This window comes from Poecilia reticulata, chromosome 19 (genome assembly GCF_904066995.2).
Source record: "Poecilia reticulata chromosome 19, P_reticulata-male-v2, whole genome shotgun sequence".
In the NCBI taxonomy this organism is placed as follows: domain Eukaryota; kingdom Metazoa; phylum Chordata; class Actinopteri; order Cyprinodontiformes; family Poeciliidae; genus Poecilia; species Poecilia reticulata.
Window position 1 is genome coordinate 21,879,925 of NC_088848.1, and position 25,994 is coordinate 21,905,918.

The window sequence follows — 25,994 nt, forward strand, 5'->3', positions numbered from 1 at the left end:
GAAAGTCACAGATTTTGTTTTGACACGTATTCAGACGCATCTAGCCCCGGCTTTTGTTTAATAGTTGGCGTGAAATCATTACTAGAACACAACACTATAGCAACAACAAATATATTTACGCTGATTTCATTTAGGCAAGCGGACGAGCAGTGCAAACACTTCCTGCCAGAATTATTTTAAACCAGAGGCCACAGATATCTACAAATAAAGAAGTATCAGAGATATATGTGTTTTAGCAGTGTGTTGTCATGCTAATTGAAACATCAGCGACAGGGTCGGTAGCCTGAACTGTTTCCTGGTTTTTAGTAAACAGTAATTGTTTCCAGACAGTCATTCTTAGCAGCAGACAGATGCTGAAATTAGCGAAGGACATCACACGCTAACATTGTACCTACCATTACACAAACATAACCCTTAATCTTATTCTCTTATTGTAGATACTAATTATTTAATACTGTGTGAACTGCTGGTGTGTAAAAAAAAAAAGAAAAGAAAAATCCTGTGAGGATGAGAGTTGTAACTAGTCAGTGTGTGTGATCTAATCTGGTAATTGATTGTTATAGAACATTAGCAAAGACTCATCTCACTGAAGCTGTAATGTGATTAAGAACCATGAAGAGAACATTCCTCAGATTCACTTACATAATTTAATCCAGATGACTAAAGAGCAGTTGCTGATTTAATCGGCAGAGCATCGACAGACTGAAGAATTTAACGTACTTCACATTACAGTTTGGCTGCAATAAATGTAATTCTTCCTATTGAACACTGGGTAAAGAATAGTCAGAGAAGAGGGAGACGGCATTTGCGTGTCAGTCATAAGAACTGGCTCTAAATTCAGACAACACAGAAGGAAAAAAAAAATAAAAATCATATTCAGCTCACCACAAAACGCTACAGCTAATATGAGCTATTTTCACTCCTTCAAGAGATAAATAAATAAAAAAATAATTTATTAAATGCTGGTAGAAGAGATCTTCACTCAGTCTGCATGGTTGTATTGTCACTTTGCAACGTAACGCATTGCATGCAAGATTGATCGATAACGATGACTAGCATTAGTTTTAGCTGTTAACATATCACGCTACATCTTAAATGTATTTGTGATATACGTATAACAGGAAAAGGGATGCAGTGCTTTGCTATTAGATAACAAGGTCCAAGGGCGTAGCATTTCACAAGTCTGTGAAAAGTTTTAATTTAAAAAGTAGGCCAGAGATGCTAGCTTGACTTTGAGAAACTTAATATGTAGATGTGTTGTGGAATCCAGTGTGCTTCAGTTCAGTTAAAAAAACAACAAAAAAAGCCAACCTTCACATGTTTTCTCTGTTTAAATTAGCTGATTAACCACGGCTGTCTTCTGATCGCAATCAGTATACTTACATATACTCCGGTGTTGGTCTGACAAAATCCACTGTTATCTGCCACACCTTGCTACGGCTAATTCTTTTCTCAGTAAGGGGGTTAGCTTAACTCCTTTGGAGGCATCATCTGAAATTCTAATGAAAAGTCTATAAACACCATCCAGCCTGGAGACAGGTGCAGATTTTGTGGGAGATTAAACGTCTAAATCAGCAAGTTGTTTGAGTGGCGAGCCAAGAGAAAAGAGCGTAGCTTGAAGGCAGTGAGTCAAAGAGGGATGAGCGGCAGAGAGAGGGTAGAGATAAAACGAATTTTTAGATTGGATCCAGGTAGAAACGGGCCGGGGATAGAAAAGTGTTAGAGTTTAAAAGTAAAGAAAAAGGTTTTTTTAAAAATGCTACATTTAAGTCTTTGTGGTGCAACCCAAATGTGGAGTAAGCAGAGAAATGCATCCTGATCAAAAACCTGAGAGAGTGCTCAGTGTGTAGGAATGGATTCACAAACACTCTGAGATCTGAATCGATTTAAATGAATGAATATAATTTCCTGATACTTCTGTAAACAGAGCTAACCTAAACATTATTCATGCAGCTCCCATCTATTCTGAACCCTAACCCACTCATCCTGATGATTGGGATTGTTAACATTCACCTCATGCATCAATTACGGCAGAGTATTAAGACCAGGGTAGAAAAAATATCTTAAATAACAAGACAAAAGTCGTAACATAGCAAGAAGAAATCATATTGGAATTAATCCATCCATCCATTTTCTTCCGCTTATCCGGGGTCGGGTCGCGGGGGCAGCAGCTTCAGAAGGGAGGCCCAGACTTCCCTCTCCCCAGCCACTTCTTCCAGCTCCTCTAAGTCAAGTAAGGCTGTAATAAAACCAGAATACACTCAAAATGTTACGAGAAAAAGATTGTAATAATTTGAGATTAAAGTCATACAACAAAAAGTCACAATATTACGAGACCAAAGTCATAATAATACAAGAAAAAAGTCGTAATGATACGAGAATAGTCATAATATTACCTGAAAAGTCGCATTACAAATATGAAATGGTACAAGAATAAAGTCATGGTATGACCAAACTAAAGTTGTAACATTAGTAGAATGAAGTAGTAATTTTATAACTCCTACATAAAAAATAACAAATTAAGACGAGGAATGTGAAATATCTTGTGAAGTTATTATTTGATATTGGTTTTACAACTAGGACATATTTTAATATTTCAACACACCAGCAGAACTTTGAAATGATTGTGCAAACGACTGAGTCTTTCTTTCAATTTCAGGACTTTCGTCTAGTATTTTTGTAACTTTATTCGGCCAATGCCATCACTTTCTTGTCATAATATTATGACTTTATTCTCTTGATTAAAAAAGAAGAAAAATCTCTTAGTCTGCCTTAATACTCAGCTGTAATTAGGTGATGACCAGCAGGGTAACGTGGAGCAGTCTCTGTGACTGTGACACTGCAGAGCATCATCACACCTGCAGACAGCTCATGAGTGAAGTGGCTGGGTGTGAACAAGCGCCCCCTGGCTGTAGCTGTCAGGTCAGTTATGCTCTGTGTGTGTAACCTCAGGGCTCCACATAACAGCTGTAGTAGTAAAACAGAGGAGCATCTGTGGACATCGACTTTGAGGCCTCACCACACATTCTCAATGGGATTTAGGTCTGGACCCTGTTCCATTTTAACATCATATGACGTTATTCAATTAATAAATTTTAACGCGTTAAAGGTTTAGATATATATATATATACATTCACAGTTCCCACTGGAACGCTTGGATTTGCGTGTTTCCCGTACGTCTGTAAATCCGACGCACAAGCGACATCTGCTAACAACAGTGGCGATGGGTAACAAACCTGCTTCACTAGGAGTTCATTTCTGCTGCAAGGAATGATCTGATTGGATGCTGGAAAGGAATATTGTTGTGCTAAGAGGAGTTAGCCTAAAATAGCATCTCAATGTTTCACATGCTGCAGCAGCACAGATGTCCCCAACGCTAACGTTAGCATCCACAGTTCACATTTCTAAAGAAGCTCCATGAACGGTCGGAGATCCCTGAAAGACCTGAAGGTTGAATTGGTATAATAGCATTTTGCAACAATCTGATTGTTGATTGATATAAATAAATAGATTAAAAACAATATATATTTTTCTTATTGAGCTTATATTTTTATTTATTCAATAATTTAGTGGCAAAAATGTTGTTTGGATTGAAATTCTGTTGATATGTGGATTTTATTCATTTATTTCAAACCCTGCAATTATTAATGGAGTCCCACCGCTAGTATGAACACATACTAGCGGTGTGTTCAGTCACATTTGTTGTGTTGCTCCTGGAACACATCAAGAGCCAGAGAGTCTAAATGTGGCCATATTGCACGGATGTCATGAAGCAAAAAGGCCTCTGGTCATGTTCAGCTGGATGAGATGTGTGCTCCAAAGAAAAAAAAAAAGAACTACTGAAGGACACACATGGACACTGAAGGCGAACACGATGGACTGCTTCAATCAAACAGCACATTTCTCTGTTTTATCAGTTACTGTGCTTAGAAAATGTAATTGATTAAAACTGGACTTTTTGGGTCAAACTTAACAGAAAATCACAAATCAGCATTAGCCTGGAAATGCTTTGCTATTGTGTTTTCTAAGGGCAAATCAAAAAGAGACATAATATGTTTAAAAAGATTCTTTTTTTTTAATTACTTTTAAAGGAGTTGCACGATGGGGCTGTAGTTAGCCATGTTTCCTTGTAGGAATAAGATCTTGGATTTGAATCCTACCGTAGAAAATGGATGGATTACTTTAAGGAAAATGGAAAAAGGAATAAAATCAAGAAACTTAAACATTTTTCCATCCTCAATTTTCTTTCCTCCAAACAATTCAGAGTGATTTAGTAATTAAGAATGGGGGAAAAATAGGCAACCCCAATGTTTAAACATTTTCACTTAGGATATTATTTAATAAACTAATAAACCAAAACAATAATGTTGATGTTGATGAAAATCACATTTTTTGAAGTACTATAACTTGCAAGTTTAACAGTTATTTGATGTCTTTGTGCAACATTAAATCAAATAGCATCTCTCTGTGTAGCTTCAGTTGTTCAGTTTAGTCACTAATAAGTTTGTGTGGGTTGCAGGACGCTGACGGACCTGCTGAAGCAGCAGGGCAGCGAGGCAAACTCGCTCGAGAACGCTGCATCTGGATCGCCCAGCGGAGGGAGAGCCAACGGCGTCTCAGCCAGGATGCCACGCAGCAGGAGTGGTGAGCGCAGAACCGCCGTCTGGAGGCATCAGTTCACAAATCCAACCTTCAGTTTGACGTTATCATGTGTTTTCCCAGGCACATAGTGCTATTTTATAGCATAATAAACACAAAAAAATGATGTATACAACAAATATGATGTCGCAATTTAACGCCTTGAAATTGGGCCTCAGTCTCTTTAAAAACTTAATCTCTGCCTTCAGGAAATCGTCACAACATGGCTCCTCTATTAACCCTTTACCAACATTTCTACCAGTGTTGCACTGAGAAGCAGCTCCTATAATGAGCTCAGGTGATGAGCAGTTCCACCAGGTGTTTGCTAATCGCTTCTGGCTAGTCTGAAGGAACCTGCATGAACAAATCAAGGAAACACTCCATGTATTTCTTTAATAACATTATTACATGATGGAAAGCTTAAATACATAATACTGCCTCTTTAACTGCATTTATGCAAAGGTGTGTTTGTGTGTGTGTAGGACTTCATGTTAAGAAACAAAAATCAATATTGATACAATTATTGAGACTCCTATGAATTTCTTAAATTAATGTAGCTGAAGCGTTTCTGTTTTAATTCATCTTATTAAGTCTTCACATTTTTACAGTGTTCAGAGTCTAAAGGGATTTTTAATTGGTAATCTTTTACTACAAGGCTCATTTTTTAGCTAGAAGATAAAAACAAGATAACATAGACAGATGTTAGAATGCAACTACCCATAATTAGACTAATAATTTAAAGTATTAGAGCAACGTTAAATGTGACAATCTGAGTTTATCTTGCCAAACAGCACAGAGAGGATAACGGTAATGGTAAGGGTTTCCATAACAAGTCTTTATTTTAGGGTTTTTTTCTGTACATTTTCAATCAATGTGGTTTATTATTGTGAAGGTTCAGCTCCATTCAATTCAAAAATATTTTATTGATCCCAAAGGGAACTTGCTGGTGGTGGAGGTAATGCAATCTGTGTCTACGGGTAAGAAAGAAAAAAAAATACTGAAAAGTTTAGGAAAAGTCTTTTTTCTTACTTTCTGTATTTGCAGTCATTTTTAATAAATAAATATATATTGGAAAGCAGGCAGCACAACTTTAGAGGAGCTCATTAAGCTGCTTTTCCTGGAAATAACTAAACAAATCCCCGCTGTCGTGTTTTTTTTTATTAACAGTCTGCCTGCACAACGAGCTCCTCCACTGCTCACTGTGTGACACCGTGTGAGGAATTAAACATGTCAGCCGTGAATATCTGGGGTTTCATGAAAAAACACCCACGTTATTGTTAGATTACAGAAAACACACATTGCGGCTAAAGTATTGTTTTTTGATGGAACTACTGCTGTTTGTTCTGATCTCTGTCAAATCTATCAGAACTGAGGTGGAAGTTCAGACAGTTAAGATAAAATCCATAAAGTTTCTTTAAAAAAACAACAACTGTGTCTTCTTGTTTCTCTTAAAAAAGAAAAACAAAGACGGTTTTTCTTCTTTTTAAAAAAGGTAAACAATCTTCAGAATCAGGCTGTGCAACAAAAATAATCACTTTAATGAAAATAAACATATTGTTTTAATGTGTACATCTACAGAGATTACATGCCCTTCTGTTATTTCTGATTTAATATTAATATTTGTAAAATGGCTTCAAAGCTCAAACGCTGAGCATGTTTGTCTGTTAGCATTGAACTCCATAATCATCATGTTAATGTAATCAAGCTGAGCCCCATTAGGCAGCTTGTCTTTCCTTATGTTTGACTCAGACGCAGGTTAGCTTTGCGCTCAATCAACAGATCATTTATGCATATGTGACACATTTTAATAACCCACTTTAATGTACTTTATCAGGACTTGATGTGGTGAATAAACACAAAGCAGTAAGTTAACTTTTTTTATGAATAAAAAGCTGAAAAGTGTGGTGTGCACTTGTTTTCAGCCTTCTTGACTTAGTTCTTTATTGAAACCATTCGTCCTGCAATTACAGCTGTATTACTTTTTTTTTTTTTTTACCAGCTTTCCATATCTGAAACATGATATTTTTGCCCATTTTGAGTTGAATAATAATAGAAGTTTTTCTGAAACGCGAAACATATTTTTCTGGTATTAATGTTGAAAAACCCAGTCGACAAAATTACAGAAAGTTTTGCACCATTAAAGAGGCAAAATTAGATAAAATGTACTTTTTTGAGCTTTACATCATGTTATAATGTTATTCCCAGAAGAAAAACACACCTGGAGTGTTGCCTCAATTCCTTCATGCATGTTTGAGGAATTCTTTAATCTCCTCTCCTGAGGCTCCCCAGCTCAGCTCCTGCAGACTAGCCTGTAGCAATTAGCAAACACCTGGTAGAACTGCGCATCTGCTGAGCTCATTAAAGGAGCTACTTCTCAGTGCAATGCTGGTAAAAATGTTGTTAAGGTTAATAGAGGAGCCAGGTTGTGATGACTTCCTGGAGGTGGAGTTTTTAAAGAGACAGAGGCCCAATTGCAAATCGTTAAATCACAAAGCAAAATTTCTTTTAAATCATATTTGATATATATAGCATTTTTGTAACAATGTGAAGTTAACATAATTACTTGAGTGTGCTGTAAAATTGCACAATGTTCCATGGAAAACACTTAATGCTGCCCCTTTAAGACAAAGTTTGCTTCATCATATGAGGTTTTCTTGATAAATTAAAAAGTTAGTAATGGGAATATTGCCTTAACAGTAACTATAACACACCACCTAGTGATCTACATATGTTGTTGTTTTTTTTGCTTTTTTCTTTCAGCCATATTTGGAACACCTCAGTATTTACAATGAATCACCCACTCTGTCCTAGATCTTCACCATTTTCTCTCTCCACTCCAAAGTTTGCGTCAGGTGCACAAATGTTTCTGTAGCATTTTAGGATAATACGGTTGTGGTTTAAAACAAACAAAAACGTTGCTAACTGGGCCACAGGACAGAGCTGAGTCCAGTGGAACAGCATTGAATTTTCCATTACAGATGAGACAACAGACAAAGCGTTGGAAAAAAAAGTTCTGCTCATTAGACATAGTGACTGAACCCATTTGGACTGATCGGTGTTTCTGTTAGAGCGACTGCAGCTGATCTCTGTGGCCCAACACTGGTTTTATAAATACAGAGACATAAACTAATCACGTTGTCATGGGAAACAAAAGCAGGAGGAAGGGATTCATTTGTGACGCCTGTCAGTGTGTCACTAAAGTCTCTCGTTTTCAGGGGTACATCCACACTGTGGCCATTTTGTTCACCTTCGCTAACAGCTAATGCAGTTAGCGCAGGATAATCAATCGCTTAATTACTGCTTAATTTCCTACATGACTTCACTTGAAAAGCAACATGAAGACAAACATCCAGGTGCTGCTGTTTGACGTTCTGATGGCATATTTAAGACATTAGACCCAAAGTGGGGGGCCAGGAAGCCCCAGGGGGTCACGAGACACCAAGTTGGGGGTCAAAAGATGATTTTCAGATTCATCATGATGTGACCCCTGAGGCGTATGGAGAGCAAAAATAGGAAAAAAAACTAAAAGGATAATTACATCATTGGATAATTACATCTTAATTACATTAAGAGGTATATCTAAATATTTAGCTTAACAGGATATTTACTGGTATGCATCTCATTTAAAATATATATTTAAAAATACCTATTAAACTAAAATGAAAATAGGACACCCAAAGATGCTTTCCACACATGTATGGGGTGTCCTTTGAACTCCTGTTTTTAAAACCAAACTTAGCCTACTCATTCTGCTTAATGCATTAAATCTGCCACATTAGTTTCGTTTCGTTTTGAAACAGAACTTTGACATGTCAGAGGAGTCACAGATCTCTGGAGCTGCATCCGTGAAGACTCACATTAGCAGTCTGTGCCTGTTCTAATCTCTGTACGGGAGGCAAATATTTGGACTGAAAACCTCCAGCTAGCATGACTCAGTGCTGAAAGGAGGCTGGAAGCGAAATGAAATGACCTAAATACGAAAAGACAACTGCAGAAGTAGAGTGACCCAGTAATAAGTCCCACTTGATGACATGAGTTTCACCTTTTCCTGCTTTTAATGCAACTTTTTTTTTTTTTTTGGCATTACACTCTCTCCTTTGTTACTTTCCCCATGGCAGGCACACACAAAACATATAAAGAAATACTTTTTCATGGTCTTGAACATTCACTAAAGACCAGCTCAAAGCACGGCCATATAATGTCGACCTATATTTTATGTGTTTGTGCATCTGCGTCGGAAACTCGCATGTATCCCTGGGCAACTAAAATGTATTTAAAATTTAACATATGATGGTCAACGTTACTTAGTTTGTCTTGAGCAATCAGTATCCTACCTGAAGTAGACTGAGAATAGTACGTAATGCTTGAAACGATTGTTGTTGCTTGTTAATCAGTCATTATTCAGGTTGCTACGCTCATCTGTGTCCAATGTGGCTAAAACATCCCACTGATAATTGATCACTTCATGCTTTATATTCATAAGCTCATCATTTCACAATATGTAGTTGTTCTGTCTGGATTAGCCGGATGCAGTCAGCAGCCTACACATGAAATGTTATAGTAGAAAATGATTATTAAGTATTTCAGCAACTGGCTAAGAGAAAAACACAAAAATTAAGCACACTTATTTGTTGTAAAATGAGCTTTTTTTTCCTAAATGCTGGCCAATCAGCTTCCATTCCTTAATAAAGAGCACCTGATTGGACATGCAGCTCGTTGATGATGCCACTGTCCTCTTTGTCTTTGATAAGAATTCAGTTTGCTCCACGGTCACTAGCTACGTTTCCATCCACTTGTAGAGCAAATTTTGAGCACATTTTTTAAAATGTCTCAAAAAAAAAAAGAGAGAAAATTCTAATTTGGGTTGTTTCTATCTACTGGTTTAGAGCAAATCAACCAGGCTATGCATAATGTTGACGCTGGAATAAACAGGAAGTAGAGGATACAGGTTAGCATGGAGTCCTCCCCTCTGAGTTGTTGAAGGTTTTTACTTTGAAATGTCTGAGTTTCGTGCCTCTACTAAGGTGCAGACCACCAATGGATGGAAATGTCAGAACTTATTCAGCAAATGTGTTTCCATCTCCTCTTTAGCACATTAACTGTTTTTCAGAAAAGCCAAAAACCACGTCAAGCGAGCGAAATTGAGGAAGTTATTCCACATTTCAACCTTTTCTAATGCGATGACTCAGAATCCACATTAGCCTCAGCATTTGATGCTTGAGGTGAGGGCCTCATCTGCAGAGGTGAACTTTTATATTCAGGTTCTTATAACTAAGCAAAAAAGTAAACAAACAAATATTAAAATTGGCTTGGTGTAGTTTACATCACCTTTATAAATCATTCATATCCCTTGAATATTTCGCCATTTTTCCCACGTTTTCTGAGTCCCCCTCTGGCCGCTTGTGACAAACTGCAAACCAGGGATGTCCAAAGTGCGGCCAGACGGCCATTTGCAGCACCTGGACTGATTTTGTGTGGCCCTTGACTGCAGTTAAAACATGATACGAATTAGCCAACTAACACAGGGCAGCATTACAATGAAAAATATTTTGTACGACACAAATGCTTGCTGTTTAATAACCACACTTTGTTGCATTCTCTTTAATTTCACAGAACAGTGCACCCCATTCATTTGCGGCAAATAGCAGAAAATCACCAATTCTTAGAAAAAACAACAAACAAAGCAGAACAACCAGTTACCCTCCGTCTCTTTCTCTATGCTATGTCAACCTATAAAGTACTTAGCATTCATAAGTTGCTGTTCTTACGCATATTTCTCCATCCTTCCCAGCTGTGACACGATCAGATGCCGTCTGAAACTGTCTTCAGTGCCACGCTGTTTTATCTTTTTTTAAATATGTGTGCACACATTTAAACATCTGACCTTGATTTAAAAAGCATGTCAATACACTTGATCATTTTGCTCTGTCAGCTGAACACACAAGCTAGATTAAACAGACATAAAAATTCAGCAGATCTTGTGTGTCTCAAATGACCTGGATACTTAAGTGTCCCTGTGAGCATCCGTGAGTGCTGTGCAAGTGTTTATCCATCCCTGCGGCGGACACCAAGTGCGCCGGGTGCATCAGTGGGCTTCATTAATGCTAAAAGCCAGAGCTTCACTCCGTCACCCGTTTGTTCCATTGTTCATTAACCTCGGTTCCTTCAGCACAAGGCCGGTTGGCCATCTGGGAGGTACCACTGTCTCAAAGTCCCTAGCCTCATAGTAAAAAGTTAACCTGAGCTCTTTATTATACAGTATGTTGGTGTCACATTGAATTACAGTAAACTCTGTCAAAAGACCATGTCAGTGCTTCTAATGTCTGACGCTTGCAGAAATTGTAAGCCAACCATTTTCTTGATAAAATTCACGAGTCGCAGGTGAGTAGCTTAGGCATGTCAGCCTAACCAAGGCTAACGTTAGCGCAATAGAGTTAGCTTTAGTTAACAATAGCCAAGGCTAACAATAGCCTCTTCAAGGTTAACATATTCATATCCAAGGCTTTTGCAAGCCTATACTATGCTTTTTGTCATGTTGAATTACAGTAAACTTAATGACAAGAACACATCACTGCTTCTGATGTTTGACGCTTACAAATATTGTAAGCCAACCATTTTTCTTGATAAAGTTTTCTTTAAAGAAAAAGGTTACGAGTCACAGGTGACCAGCCTGTGCATGCAAGCTGTCAGCCTAACCAAGGCTATTGTTAGCAAATCCGAGGCTAACATTAGCATAACCAAGGCTAACACTAGCCTAGCCAAGGCTAACATTAGCCTATCCAAGGCTAACACTAGTCTAACCTTGGACTAGTGTTAAAAGCCTTTGAGCGACACACATATGCATATAAAAACCTAACATTAGCCTATCCAAGGCTAACAATAGCTTACTAAAGGCTAACCTATCCATATTCAAGGCTAACACTAGCCTATACATGCTAATGGACAGGAGAGCAGTTCAGAGCATGACCAATCTAGACATGCTAGTCACTAGTCCTTCTCATTTCTCATTTGCTGGCCGTTCAGTTACTGATGTCTGCCTATAATTAATCAGCTCAGCTGCTACCTTTGGAATGGATACAACCTACTGTCATGAGGAAGCAGTAGTGGTGTGCAATAGTCTTAATTTTGGTCTTTAAACTGAAGCATACTACAACAATCTCTTTCTATGGATCGCTTGCAGGTGTATATGTAAATCTGTATTATTGTTGAAATGCGGGCAAAAGCCACACAAAATCATTCTTATGGTCTCAAATGGGCCCGCCACCCACACTTTGAACACAGCTGCCCTAAAGGAAAGGGGGAAGTGAAGCAAACATCACTACCTTCCAGCATCCCAGCAGCATTCTACAAAGACATTCTGTTGATGCTCTGAATTTCACATCCTCTCCCTAAACTTTTTGAACCGCTGCCATGAGGAAAACAGTAACGCAACATCAAAAACAGAACCGCCAGACTGGTGCAAAGCTTTCCGCCTCCAGCTGTCTGAATGCTAAGATTATGCGCTGTTTAACTGTCCTTAACTCTGATTTTTATACATTCTTTTTATCTCTTTATTATTATTTTTATGTTATGATGCTGAATATCCCATAGGAATGCTGTCTCATCTGCTGTGCACTGTTATACAATAAATAAACAAGAGAGGTTCTGGTTTGAGTGAAGTAAAGACCTGAAAACACAGCAGTCAATATGTTTACACTGCTGTGATGTTTTCCACTTTGTTCTGTCCTCATTTTCCCATGAAAAATGTTGCCATGAAAACACATACAAATATTATATTCGACATTAGTTAGCATGTATTTTACTGATGAAACTTTATCAAGACCGGAGTCGAGGTTGCTGCAGAAACAGGTGAAGGAATTACAGAAAAAAAAAAAGAGAAGCGCGTTAGGGCCAGTGTGGATAGAAAAAAGGAGTACATTTCTGAGAAAAGAAAACTCTGAATTTTGAGATTTCTAGAAAAAAAATCTTGGAAATTTCATAATTAGAAAAGTCGAAAATTTGCAAGAAAAAAATTTCTGAGGTAAATCTCTGAAATTTTCTAGAAAAAAACTCAGAAGTTTCTGAGTTTGAAAAGTCAAAAATTTGCAAGAAGAAACTCAGAAATTTCCAAGGTGCTCATGCCACATGCCGCCCGCCCTGCGCGGTCGCCACATCAGAAACCGCCACTGAGCGTATATTACTGTATGTTTTCTAACGTTTTTACTTGTGTGTGTGTGTCTCTTAACAGAACAGTACCAGCTGAATAACGCAGCCTATGGTGCATTTGGACAGGGCCTTCCGCAGCCGCATAATAACCACAGCACACTGGGACTCAACAAGTACGCCTCCCTCAAAGCTGTGGGTAAGTCGCAAACACCCTCACACTCTCCAAATGACGCTGACTGCAACCGACACAGTAACCTTTACAGTAGTCTTAAGACAGCAGTACAGGACCCGCATAAAGAAGAGGCTGCCTTTCCCTCTGGACACCAGGCGTTGATCTTAAAGACTCAATTCTACATGTTGCTCATGGCATCATTTTTCTACTAATTATCAACAACAGGGATCTAAAATCTTGCCGTTTTTCAAGTAGAAACTCCCCTTTTGGTGAGCATAGTAATTATTCTGTAGGAAAGGTTGTACTATTTTCTGATTTAGCCAGTCTGAGCAAAAGATTTGCTGCTGTAGTTGTAGAGAAAATGTGGTTTTACAAAGGAGTGCTGAATGTAAATGTTTTTAAAAATGTTTTCTAAAGCACTGAAAGTCTGTTGGCATTTGCAAAGCAGCCAATCCAGGAGCGCCATTTGTTTTGCTTGGTGCTGATAGGCTGTACACCTAAAAGTTGTACTCTAAAAAAAGAAATGGATGCCAACTTCTGCGGTAAGAAAGTTTCCACTGCGTATTAAGGTATGTTTGGTGTTTGAGCTATTAAAAAAGAGAGTTATCAGCATTTTTAGAGACAGTCTCGAGTTTTTGCGAATTTCAGCTGTTCGTTGGTGGCTGTGGTCCATAACTCCACCGCGAATTGTAGAGGTTCTTCACAGATTTACCACAAGGTCAGGTGATGCAGAGCTTAGAAAAATGACATAAAAGGGGAATTCAGATGTTTTACACCAAAATAATATTTATTTCTTTAGCTACTGTATGTACTTTTTTATGCAGCCAAATATTTTAGTTTATATTTAAAAATATCAACAACAGGGGAAATGGAAGCAACAGGGCTTACCACCACAATGATAAATCAGCTGTAATTAGAGGCTAACTGTTGTCCAAATGAAAACATTTCTACAACATTTTAGTTTTTTTTTTTTTTAGACAGGATGAGCCTTTAGATTCAACTTATGACACGAGACGCTTCAAAATCTGATTCATAAATGTCGTCCCATTAAAGCAATAATCTAATAAGGTAGTAAAAGATTGTACAAAATTGCTTTAAATAAAATAAAGCAGGTATTGTAATTAGACTTAGACTTGATGCAAGGATAACTGTCGTCTGATTCATTTAAATGATCCATCTCTCCTGCTTTAGAATGACAAATATTCACAGACTTTTTAGACTTATGATAGGGGAATTTAGGAAACTCTACGACACGCATATCTTCACGTTCATCGTCTCCATTGCACTTTTCAGGAAGTCTGTCCTTCTTAGGCTGCCATATGCTGCCAAGGTCTCAGCAGAGGATCAGTAAACCTTCAGGGCATACGCACAATTTATAACAGTTGAAAACCCTCAGATCTTCTTCAAACCATTCTTCTCATCTTGACCTTCTTTTTCTTTTCTATTCTTTTTTTTATTCCAATCCAGACTTCTTTATTTTCTGAAAAAACAAAATCAAACTCTGCTAGAGGAACTAAGCTTTCATCTCCCCCTAAACAAATGATTTGAAAAGCAGGTGCAGGCAAATAAAAAAACTTGACAAAAACCTCATTTTTGTGTCGGCAAACAAAAGTTTAGGCTCGTTTCTATTAAGAAACATACTGAGGATGAGGAACCTAAACGCATCGCGGATTAAGTGTGATTCAGAGACAGACTGTGTTTTCACATGGACGGTACGTTTAGGGCTGCTTTCATATGACTCAGTGCTGAAACACACTGTGACAAATTCAACATGACTCCAAAGAATAAACAAGTTTAAAGAGGCCAAATAGAAGAAGAAAAAGTTTTTCCACTGTTGGCCTAATTATCAAATGAAAATTCATTTGTTTCATTTGTTGCAGTTATTTAAGAATAATGTTCTTTCTGTGGGAAAAGCTAAGGCTGAGAATAATAATAATAAAAAATTAAAAAAAAAAAAATATATATATATATATATATATATATACTGCTCAAAAAATAAAGGGAACACTTAAACAACACAATATAACTCCAAGTAAATCAAACTTCTGTGAAATCAAACTGTCCACTTAGGAAGCAACACTGATTGACCCGACGAGGGTCAATCAGTGTTGCTTCCTAAGTGGACAGTTTGATTTCACAGAAGTTTGATTTACTTGGAGTTATATTGTGTTGTTTAAGTGTTCCCTTTATTTTTTGAGCAGTGTGTGTATATATATATATATATATATATATATATATATCCATCCATCCATCCATCCATTTTCTTCCGCTTATCCGGGGTCGGGTCGCGGGGGCAGCAGCTTCAGAAGGGAGGCCCAGACTTCCCTCTCCCCAGCCACTTCTTCCAGCTCCTCCGGGGGAATCCCAAGGCGTTCCCAGGCCAGCCGAGAGACGTAATCCCTCCAGCGTGTCCTGGGTCTTCCCCGAGGCCTCCTCCCGGTGGGACGTGCCCGGAACACCTCACCAGGGATATATATATAAAATAACAATACCATTCTTTATCCCCATGAGGAAAAAAAGATTAAAAATGTACCCAAGAAAATAACCTTGAAGCTAATGCTGTTTGTAGCATGCTAACGTTTGGGAAGATAAAAGCACTACAATCATGATGATGATAAACTTAAACAGTTTCATAACTGTGGCGCAGTTGGTAGAACTGTTACCTTGCAGCAAGGTTCTGGGTTCGATTCCCGGCCGGGTTTTTCTGCATGGAGTTTGCATGTTCTCTCTGTGCATGCGTGGGTTTTCTCCGGGTACTCCGGTTTCCTCCCACAGTCCAAAAAACATGACTGTCAGGTTAATTGGCCTCTCCAAATTGCCCCTAGGTGTGAGTGTGTGTGTGTGCATGGTTGTTTGTCAAGTGTGTCTCTGTGTTGCCCTGGCGACCTGTCCAGGGTGACCCCGCCTCTCGCCCGGAACGTTAGCTGGAGATAGGCACCAGCAACCCTCCCGACTCCACTAAGGGACAAGGGTGTAAAGAAAATGGATGGATGAATGGAGTTTCATAATGTTTTGACTAGAAACTTTTTCAATGAGGAGTTGACCTGAAAGTGAAATACTTCTTTTGTTTCCCTATGCAGCAGAAACCGCTTCCCGTAGCTACTATAAGAGCTTTCCTGTCATGGACTTCTCCAGTTACCAACCCGTAGCGCCTCCTGCCTTCCAGCCCTCGCAGCCTAAGGAGAAGTCCTACATCCACCAGCCTCTGCCAGGGCACCGCGACCTCCACACCCCTCTGTCCATCTCCATCCCGTCCAACCACCTGGAGCACTCGCGCCTCCCCAAGACCACCACGCACCCGTTCATCTCCAATTCGGCCTTCAAAGCCTGGGAGCCGGCCGCCCGCCACGTCCACAGACAGACCTCCGCTCCAGCGCACACCTCCTCCTCTCTGCACAGCTCCACCCGGAGACACGGCTACTCAACACGGCGGCAGCAGAGCATAGAGAACCTGCAAGAAGTTGTCAACCAGTCCTACGGAGGTATGTATGGAGGAGGAGGAGGCGGAGGGCAGGGTCACCATGGCCACGGCCAGCACACTTCTCAACCCTCATACTACAACCACACCAGGCAGAAGAGCTACTCCACCCACAGCGCCACTGAGGTGACTGTCTGAGTGTTTCAGTGAGAGTGACCTACCACATTGCTGAACTCAAGAAAAACTTTGGAGCGAGCCAGGTACTGCACTTCCTTAACAGTCCAACATGCCCAGGGGCTAAGCAAAGACACGCTTTCCAATGTACATGAAAAAAGCAAGAGCTCAGATTTTCAATGTGTGGGGGAAAAAAACCAGGAGACACACTCATTGCTACTCACTCTAGAAGATGAGTTAAAAACACACTCAGGCTCCTCTCTGCTGCATTGGGCTTGTAGATGTTTAACCGCTGCAGCTTTGCTATATCACAGGATGATCAAGCCCTGTAGAGATCCAGTCTGGATAAAACCAATGTTTCTCTGTCTATAGTTTAGAAGTCGTAGCTTGGTTTGTACACAAACATGTTTTTATTTTTAATGTTTTGGTTTTAATATGGATGTCGGAGGAGCAAATTCCAAACTTGTGTCAGCCAAGTAAAGGTTCTGGTAGCTAGCCCGGGTATGACACTAAACCAACTAGTCACACTGTAATTAGTTCCTTTAATCCAAAAAAAGAATCACATTTTAGGGAACTTATATTATGGTTTCTTGCCTGGAGTAAAAATAGTGAATCAGTAACACTGCTATGTAATATGGCAGAGGTGGGAGTAGACAGAGCTCTAACTCCGGCGGAGTTAGCTGCCTAGCCAACCAGCTGATAATATTAAGTCTGGGATTAAACAATGAGTGCTCATTTTACCAGAGTCTGGAACGGCCCAGAACTTCGACACAAAAAACACAGAAACACCCAGTATATATTCATAACAGAAGAAGAAAAGGCTGATTTTAGCATTTTTCATTGTTTTTTTTTAACAAAATATGCTATTTACATCAACATAAACCATGACACAGAAAGATGTATCTCATCCAATGGATGAAGCATATAAAATTCAAAATTGGCTTACTATAATTGCTTTTTGTTTCTGTATTTATAACAATGCAGTCAGGTTGTCAAGCAAATCATTTGAAAAGCTAGCATACACGCTAATATTACTACTAGCCTTTTTGCTAACTTGTTTGTCCAAAGAAATTCAAACTATCTGAGAAACTGGAAAGTTTTTGTCATTAATAGTAGTTCTTACAGACAATTTTCATTCTTAGAATAAAAGTAGTCTCCAGGTAGTTGAAGTAAATAAAAGTTTATTTCATAAATAGTTACATAGTAAATTATAGTTAGCATGTGTACAAACTGGCCTATGTTTTGGGGTTATGTATATAAAACTGCTCCTTTGAGTTTTATAATTCAAACATGGTGTTTATTTTATGCATCTTCAATAAATATAGGGAGCAATAGAATAAGGAATCATGCAGTGCCTTGCAAAAGTATTTATACCACCTGAATTATGAATTATGTCATATTTAGTCGCTTAATCACAGCCTTCAATATAGTTTATGTGGTTTTATGTAATAGAACAACATAATGGGTACAGTTAGAAGGAAATGTTTTTTAAATGTATATCTATATATTTTTTTACAAATAAGAATATAACAAGTGAGTTTTTGGCCACTTTACACAGACACCCCAAAATAAGATCCTGCGCAATCAACTCTCCTGAGAAGTCCTCTTTTGTTTCCAATTTAATCTCAGAATAAATAATTAAAAAAAACGTTTTCTGATTCCAGGTGAACCAAGCTAGTAGAAACGGCCCAGAAGACCTGCAGCTGTAACTGCAGCCAGGTTCTAACAGGCAGCGACTCAAAGCTTCATAGTGTGAATACTTCTGCAAGGCACTGAAGTGATGACTCCCTTTAACCAATAAGGGTATTTTTTCTTTTTTTTTCCTTTCATATCTCTTTTGTTGCACTGTTAAGAACCATAAAAATAGTAATAAAACGGTCAAATATACATTGATTCTTTAACTTAATAAATGCAAACAACTATTTTTGTTCAAATAATGTAGAGGTTTATGCAACTTTAGATTGTTGTTTTTATCTTTGCTTTATGAGGCTGACTTCTGTCAAATTTTCACTTCATTCATGACCTTGAGTAAAAAAAATGAAAAAGAAGTAAAAAATCAGTGTGTAAGATAACGTTTCAGTCAGAAAAAAGAGCATTTTCCAAACTATATGAATCGTCTAGTAAATAAAATGAGCATTCCGGAGTGATCGGAGTAAGTTTAGATTCTTTAGTGACGATTAAGAAGTTTGAAAATCTGCTCGTCCAATGAGGACAGTTTGTTGAAATTGTGTTGCTTATGGTTTAGGGAGATTAAAAAAACGGTTTATTGTTCAGCTGAAGAGTTTCACTCACTGTTCTTTCAGTTTACCTCCAATCGGTCGCCCTTTTCCCGGATTCTTCACGATGAAACACACTTTGCATCCTTTGCCATCAGGCCAAGCGTACATGGACAGCTTCCCCTGGGTCACATTAACTCGATGGTGAGGACAATTCCACCGTCATGTCAGCTTCTATCAGCCTCCATCCCAACAGGAGAGGGGGTGTGGGGACAGCGAAGGAGCCAGAGGCTAAGACTCTTTAGAAAGAGGAGATAAAGGAGGTAGAGAGTAGAGAAAAATAGAACAACAAAACGTACATTGCTACGTGTTTTCCTTCCTCGGAGGGGGAAAGGAAAGGAAGTCAGTGTAGATCTGGGTCTTTCACTCCTGAACTGTCTGAGTCATAACTCCGAGTGTGTAGAGGCCTGTGTGTGATTTCTGACCCGCGGGTTGTTATTTCAGGGGAATTTATTGAGGCACTTCCAGGCCTGGAGGATTTGACATCTTTTATTTGATGTGGCCTGGATTTCAAAGGACGTTGTACGCAGCTGCAGCTGTTGCTAGGTTCACGCAGCAGCTAATGGAATCCCTTGACTGGACTTCACAGCGGACGAAACCCGCAGGTACCGTTGCAGTGTTCGGCACATCCATCCAGGAATGCTTCCCATGAGATCCGGTAATGAGATTTCTGTTGTTTTTTCTGGCAGATTTTCATTTTGTTCTTTGTTTTGTTTTGTAAAACAGTGATGCTTTTGCGTGGGTTCTGAGTTTTGGAATTGGGTAAAAACAATTCAGGTGAGACGCGACATGAAAGAGCGAGTCTGAATTGTTAATGATCAACTCCTGGTTAAGACGTTGAAAAAGGATTAGAATGAATTATTCTGCTATTGCAGCAGCATAATCTCACTGAAATATTTAGGATATAATCCAACCATCGATTTAAATTCATTTATTTATTTCAAGAAATAATTATTTTCAGAAATATCACTTGGGGTCACTAAGTCTTTATGACAGCCATACAACGCCAACCAACCTACCATCACAAACATAAACACAGAGTTTACTGAAAAAGTGTTTTTAAAAAAAACAAAAACAGAAAAACTGTGAGCAACTGAAAAAAACAAACAAGGCAGCCATTTTTCAAGACGAAAAACTGCTAAACCTAACCTTCAACTACTAAACACAAAAATACTAGCGGAAGCTAACCCTAAACCGCTAAACACAAAAATACTAGCGGAAGCTAACGCTAAACTGCCAAACCCGCAAAAATATTAGTGGTAGATGAAGTTGGCCTCTTAAACACATAAAAAAATTATCGATATCCAACGCTAACCATTAAGACGACTGTCAATTTGTCTGTCGCACATCTTCGTCTCCTTCCAGCTGATGACTAGAATCACATATGACTTGTGAGAAATATTAAATATTAAATATTAAATCTGACTTCAAAAACAGTAATAACATGTATCCAAAAGATGTCTCAACAATCTGATGATTAAAAAAGGGGAATATTTTTAGTCATCCTTATTGGCCTGAACCCAGAAAGGATTTGCCTGATTTACTGGTAAAAACCCAGTGCATGTTTCAATGTGGATCTGTTCTTGTCCAAACTGAAATCCAGATCCTGTTTCATTCCACACATTGTCCAATCAGAATCTCATCTTAATGGTTCAAAACAGCTTACTGCAGGTTTGAAGTATTTTCAGAAACTCCTATATTATAAATATGATTTTTGTTCTTTGTTGATTTGGTTGCATTTTACCACTAGATGTAATCACTGGAGCATTAATAAGTGCTGTGACAGAAAATAAATCAAAGTCTTGTTTATCTTTGTCTGCATCCCATTTTTCTGAGCATCGATGCAGGAGTTCTGTCTGTGTTTGCTGGTTGTTCTAAAAATGGTCCCTGGTCTCGGCATCCTTCCCAGTTTCAGGGAGAAAATGTTTTCCATCACTGTAAAAAAACAACAAAAATAATTTTGTATCTGCTTTGGTAAACTAATTAACCCATTTGTTGTGTGTTTATAAAAAAATCTTTACTGTGTGTAGATTATGATTTCTTTTATGTGCATTGTCCTTTGAGGAAGTGCAGCAAATTAGAACAATCCTGCTGTCTATTTATATTCACTGTTCATGTAAAGGTATTCCTTTCTTTTACAAGGGCTGTAAACAAGTATCTGTAACTGCAGTAACATTACTCCATGTCAGGCTCAGAATGACTGTTCATTGATGAGTGGTGCAACTTTCTTATGTGCAATTTTGTGAAAAATGAAAATATTTATAGAACAGAGGAAAACGGGACAAATGTAAACAGCATCATTAATGTTCCTGTTCAAAATATAACACAGACCTGCAGAAGATCCATATTTCCATCCGTTTTTGTGAACTTGCAGGCTTTGCCATGTGAAAGCTTGCTTCCAAGACTTTGAAGCTAATCTACAGTAGAATAATTGAAAAAAAATACATGGCAGATAAATGTTATTTGTTTATATAAATGCAAAACATCAATACAGCACATTGGTGTGACAATATGCAGAAAGGGGTGTATATATTGTATTCATCTGTACTTCTTACAACTAATTTATACCCAAAATGTTCTTTATAAAACTGTTTAGAAATGGATGCCACTTTTAAAGATGAAATAGTAAAGACTGTATAATATATGTGAGGCTTTGTCCATTTTATTTTTATGTTAAATGTTTTTTGTTCTGTTGTATTATGTACTATGATACACAGAAATATGCTTTTACAATATAATCCCTGATGCAAGTCAACACGGTTCCTACATTTTAAGTTAGACTGTGGAGCCATCTTGTGGTTGTTCTTTGTAATACATGACACAAAATTCATGTAATGCAGTGAAACGGAATGTTTTTCATGAACATGAAAGAAAGACAGTGAGCTTTTAGCAGAGACTTTAATAGTTCAGAATCAGAGCTTCATTTTCAAACATTTAACAAAACCCATATTGCGAAAGAGGTACTTGAGCATCATTTTAGAATATTATGTTTCACTTACACAACTTCACACTTAAAATTGGGATTAATAACATTTAAATAATGTAAAACATGTAAATTAAAGCCTTTTTTTTGCCCTTACAGCCTTCTGTAGGTATTGTATACTTAATCTTTAATATATATATATTTTTTCATTTACAGTGACCTGCACACAATTTATAGTTGTAATCGAAAAATTAAAGCTATGATTAGGATCTAAACAAGAGTCCAAAAGAAAAAAACTACTTCAGATGAACTTGATGTCTCAACACCATTGATAAGGCCTCTTCGTACAAATACCCGATTCTGGTACTTAGTGCATAAAAACATTATGTGCTAATAATAAAAATCCAAATGTAGCAAATCAGAGGTATGTAGCTGATTGGTCCAGGAGTTTTCAGAAAAAAGCAAAAACGATGTTACTAAATGGCACGAGGTTCAAATACGATGTTTGTTTTTTAAAGTGCTTTTTAAATACATTTTAAAGGTACCTTAAAATTGGTAAAAACGGGTTTCCTAGACAATGTTATAAAAAGCCAGCAGAACAGTTTTGACTAAGCTATTTTCCCCAGTGAGGGTAACCCTTGCATTTGAGCTTTAGGAATAAAATGAAAATAATACCACAACCTAAGCAGTAAAGAGCTTCATAGATTTTAATTTATACTTATAAGAAGCTAAAAAACAAACTGTCCTCATAAACTCTAAAGGGAAACCATTAGATAGTCAATTTTTAAACTGCTTCTTCACAATGTGTTTAAGTGGACCCGATAGCTAGCTAGATACGTAGCTAGCTGTGTAGCTATGCTAGCTAGGTTTTTTTTACATTTTATTTTATGTGTAAGCTCAACATCTATGTTGCAGACAGTTGCCAGCTGTCTCCCATTTAGAGACAGACAGGAAAAGGCCAACATTTAGAAAGAACAGAAGCTTTGTACTGCACTCGAAAGATAAATCCCGTTTATAGATTAAGTTCAATACATGGCAGGAAGATGTTTTATAAAAGTGTTTGATGTTAAAACGTCTACCTAACAAAGCACCTTAAGGAAACGCTCAACAAATCTAGTCTTTAACGGGACAATTTCAAAACTATTCTACAGCTAAAAATAGAGTTTTGGCTGAACACGTGCAAGTAAGTTTATGAACAAAAGCTAACATATAGAGTGAAAATGTTTTTTTTTTGTCCACAGGTTTAGTTTGCTGGTATTCCTTGCAATGCATTTACATGCAGAAACAAACCTTGAAGGTGATTTTTTTTTTAAGTAGAGTAAAGGGCCCTGATGACAGCAGCTTAGCTGTAAATGTGACTGGTAGCAGAGGTTGCTGGCACAAAGGTTATCAAGTGTGTTCTTCTGTATGCATAGCTTTATTTATCGCTGTCCAGTGATGTTGTTTCCTCCAGGATTTACGGCCATGGAGTCCAAGAGCGGCCGGATGGCCTGGCCAAACGGACTACAAAATGAACGCAGGGAGAGGGACACTGAAGTCAAAACGCATCAACAAATCCAAACAATCATTCGCTTAGAGAAATATACACTGCCTCTTGATTTTTTTCATTTAACAACACACAAACTTTAATGCATTTTACTGGGATTTTCTGTGACAAACAATAAGTCCATGATAGCTCTGGAGGAGGTAAAGAGACGTACAGCTCAGGTAGAACAATCCGTTTAAAGTTTGAGTTTGTTAAAAGAAGGATCTGAAGCTCCACTCCTGTTGGCTTTTTGGTTCAGTACATTGTTTGAGATGAGCAAATTACCACTTCACTACTTTAATCCTCTACTTTCATTTTGCGCTTTATATCGCAGTGTGTTCATGTGCTAGAATGGCCCAAAGTCCAGACCCAAATCTGATTCAGCATCTGTGACGAGACGTAAAAGCTTAACGTTCGCAGACGCTCTCCAGCAGCAAAGAATGTTAAGAAGTTGCGACAGCAATATTTGACAAACAAATTAGACAAAGTTTACCCAGAGAGGTGGAGTGAAAACTTACGTGGAGAGTATTTCAGATGGAAGGTCTGTGATGTACGACGGGATCTTTTTGCCGGTGAGGAACTGCACCACGTCGTTGCTGAAGGTGTTGCAGTTGTGCTCAAACATGTTATACCTGTCACATCTTCGCAGAGGGAGAATGAAGAGGAGAAACAAGTTTTATATTTTGGGGAAATTGTAACTCAGTCAACAAGAGAGAAAGGTGAGAAGGAAAAATGAATAATTTAATTAATAAATTAAAACAACAAAGACACTGACTTAGCAATGCACTGCAACAAGATATATTTCAAAACAGCTTTACTAAAAGTCATCCAGTAAAATTACGTATTTGTCCAAAACGATGGTGTCCTATTAGAATACGTCTTTTAGTAAATATGTTACACGTTTTTTAAAAGTTGATAATCGGCCAGAAAACTGCAATTGGTGCACCCCCAGGCTCGTGAAACCCCAGAGCGTGATGATGCCTCCGCCGGGTTTCCTTTGGTGACTGGAGGGGTTGTTTTGTGAAAAACGCAGCATTTGGAATCCTAGCCTAAAACGTCCAGCTTCGTCACGCCAGGTCAAAATACATTCTCGCACGAGGTTTCATGAGATTTCAGCGAAGTCTGGATGTTTTCTTTGAGAGGAAGGAAATCTGCAACCCTCATCTACCCTTGTACCCTATTTTCTCCTGCTTTCACTGTGCCATGGTGAAGTACATGGTACAGTAGATAGTGCTGTGGAGTAATTTTGTACCCTTCTCCTGACTGACACCTTTGCAATTTGTGGTTTTAGCCAAAAGATTCAAGAGAAGATTTGCAGAACAGATTGGCAGATGTAAACTACGAAAGCTGCTTCAACAAGACGAATTGAAGGGCGTCCAATCAGGTTATCACAGGGTTTTTTCTATATCATTCTCCTATTTTAACCAGATTGAAGTCCACTGTGTGTACTTAAATGTCTGCTGCTACGTCTTTACCTGTACTCTGACTCAGCCAGCGAGTCCAGATACTCCATAAACAAATCTTCATTCACCTCGGTGTAACCCAAATCCACTACTGAGTTCGGCTGGCCCAGTATAGTGCCACACTGACAGAAAAGAGAAGACACATTTCAAACGTTTAATGGACGCCGTGCTGGGAAACAAACACAAGCTGCTCGATCCATTACTGAAAATATGGAGATGATTCTTACAGGTAGGCAGCGGTTGATTCCAGCTCCACCAAAGAAAAACTCTTTTCCGTGGACAACAACACCTGTGTGCCTGGAAAAAAAAGAAGAAAAAAAAGAAGCAAAAACACGTCTCGTTACCAAATGAAAGGTTGGATAACAAGCTGTCATTCAAGAAATATACTCACCATATGCCATCCAACTGTCTCCCTGTGAAGATGAACATATACAGTATATCAGCAATATATAAGGTTATATAGCTATAGGCTCGTTCTCGATAGTTTTCAGCGCATTTCTTAACAAGGAAGAAAGTCACAAACGTACCTAGCATAACTGGACTCAGCTGGCGAGCCATTCCCCTGGACAGGTCGTAAATGAACAGTTTCACCGGAAAAGAAGAGTTGTTTTGGGCCATGGTGCAACAAGGAGTCTTTTCCAACTGGAACCAACGGCGAAGTTGCCCGACTGTCTCGGCAAAAGTTGACCTCCAGCTAGCTAGCTAGCAACAGAAATCGAAAAGTGGAAGCAGTGTTATAGAAATAACGAGTCAAAGAAAGACTTATCTTTGAAGAAAAAAAAAAAAAAAAAGGAAAATTCAGTCAAATCCAGCCTGAGATTGATGGGTGAAGAGAGTCAGTGCTGTGTCACTTATCTAATCATGTAATCATAACATGACTGTCAAAAAGTGCCTCCGCATTACGTACGATAAACTCCACCCCCTTCATTGTGATTGGTCAATATATTGACTCTCAGCAGAGATACCAATGAGAACCGAGTCTTCTTTAACGTGAATGGAAGGCTGACAGTGCCAAAACACGATGCCCTTTAGCCCTCATACCCTGGACCAGCCCTGATGACAATGATTTCAGTCTTACGCTGTGTACTGTATATGTACAAATATTTTCATATAAAGACTTATTTTTTATGTGTAAAAAAGTTACATGTGAACTAGAACGTGTCAGTTATTAATACCCTCATATACTAATATTAATTACTACGTTATTTACTAATCAATTTACATAAAAAATATTGTACACAAAAAACAATGTGCAAGAAA

At 38.3% G+C, this 25,994-nt stretch overlaps 2 protein-coding genes across 6 annotated transcripts in view; one reads left to right on the forward strand and one right to left on the reverse strand.

Moving 5' to 3' along the window:
• Positions 1-16,612, forward strand: part of shisa8b (shisa family member 8b) — a 29,626-nt gene extending 13,014 nt beyond the window's left edge. Inside the window, exons 3-6 of one of the 2 annotated variants that reach the window (XM_081600521.1) lie at positions 4,520-4,644; positions 12,866-12,979; positions 16,036-16,437; positions 16,526-16,612. In XM_081600521.1, the coding sequence (XP_081456647.1) occupies positions 4,520-4,644; positions 12,866-12,979; positions 16,036-16,437; positions 16,526-16,563 (679 nt within the window). In that variant the 3' untranslated portion in view covers positions 16,564-16,612. Of the gene's footprint in view, positions 1-4,519; positions 4,645-12,865; positions 12,980-16,035 lie in introns of both variants that reach the window. The other variant, XM_081600520.1, reaches the window with a different exon arrangement.
• LOC103482009 (desumoylating isopeptidase 1-like) lies at positions 1,301-25,749 on the reverse strand. 4 transcript variants are annotated; one of them, XR_014085036.1, is made up of 7 exons: positions 25,262-25,749; positions 25,126-25,147; positions 24,962-25,031; positions 24,747-24,856; positions 23,790-23,912; positions 18,856-19,062; positions 1,301-2,239 (listed from the first exon to the last, which is right to left on the reverse strand). XR_014085036.1 is itself a non-coding variant. In XM_008437897.3 (6 exons), exons 1-6 carry the CDS (start codon positions 25,350-25,352, stop codon positions 18,957-18,959), a joined length of 522 nt encoding a protein of 173 aa, XP_008436119.1. In that variant the 5' UTR covers positions 25,353-25,749; the 3' UTR covers positions 18,194-18,956. The 4 variants fall into 4 exon arrangements, 3 of the variants coding, with proteins under 3 accessions (XP_008436119.1, XP_008436120.2, XP_081456649.1); XM_008437897.3 differs by lacking the exon at positions 1,301-2,239 and having other exon boundaries at positions 18,194-19,062; XM_008437898.3 differs by lacking the exons at positions 1,301-2,239; positions 18,856-19,062 and adding an exon at positions 21,703-23,249 and having other exon boundaries at positions 25,262-25,724.
• Positions 25,750-25,994: the final 245 nt, after the last annotated feature.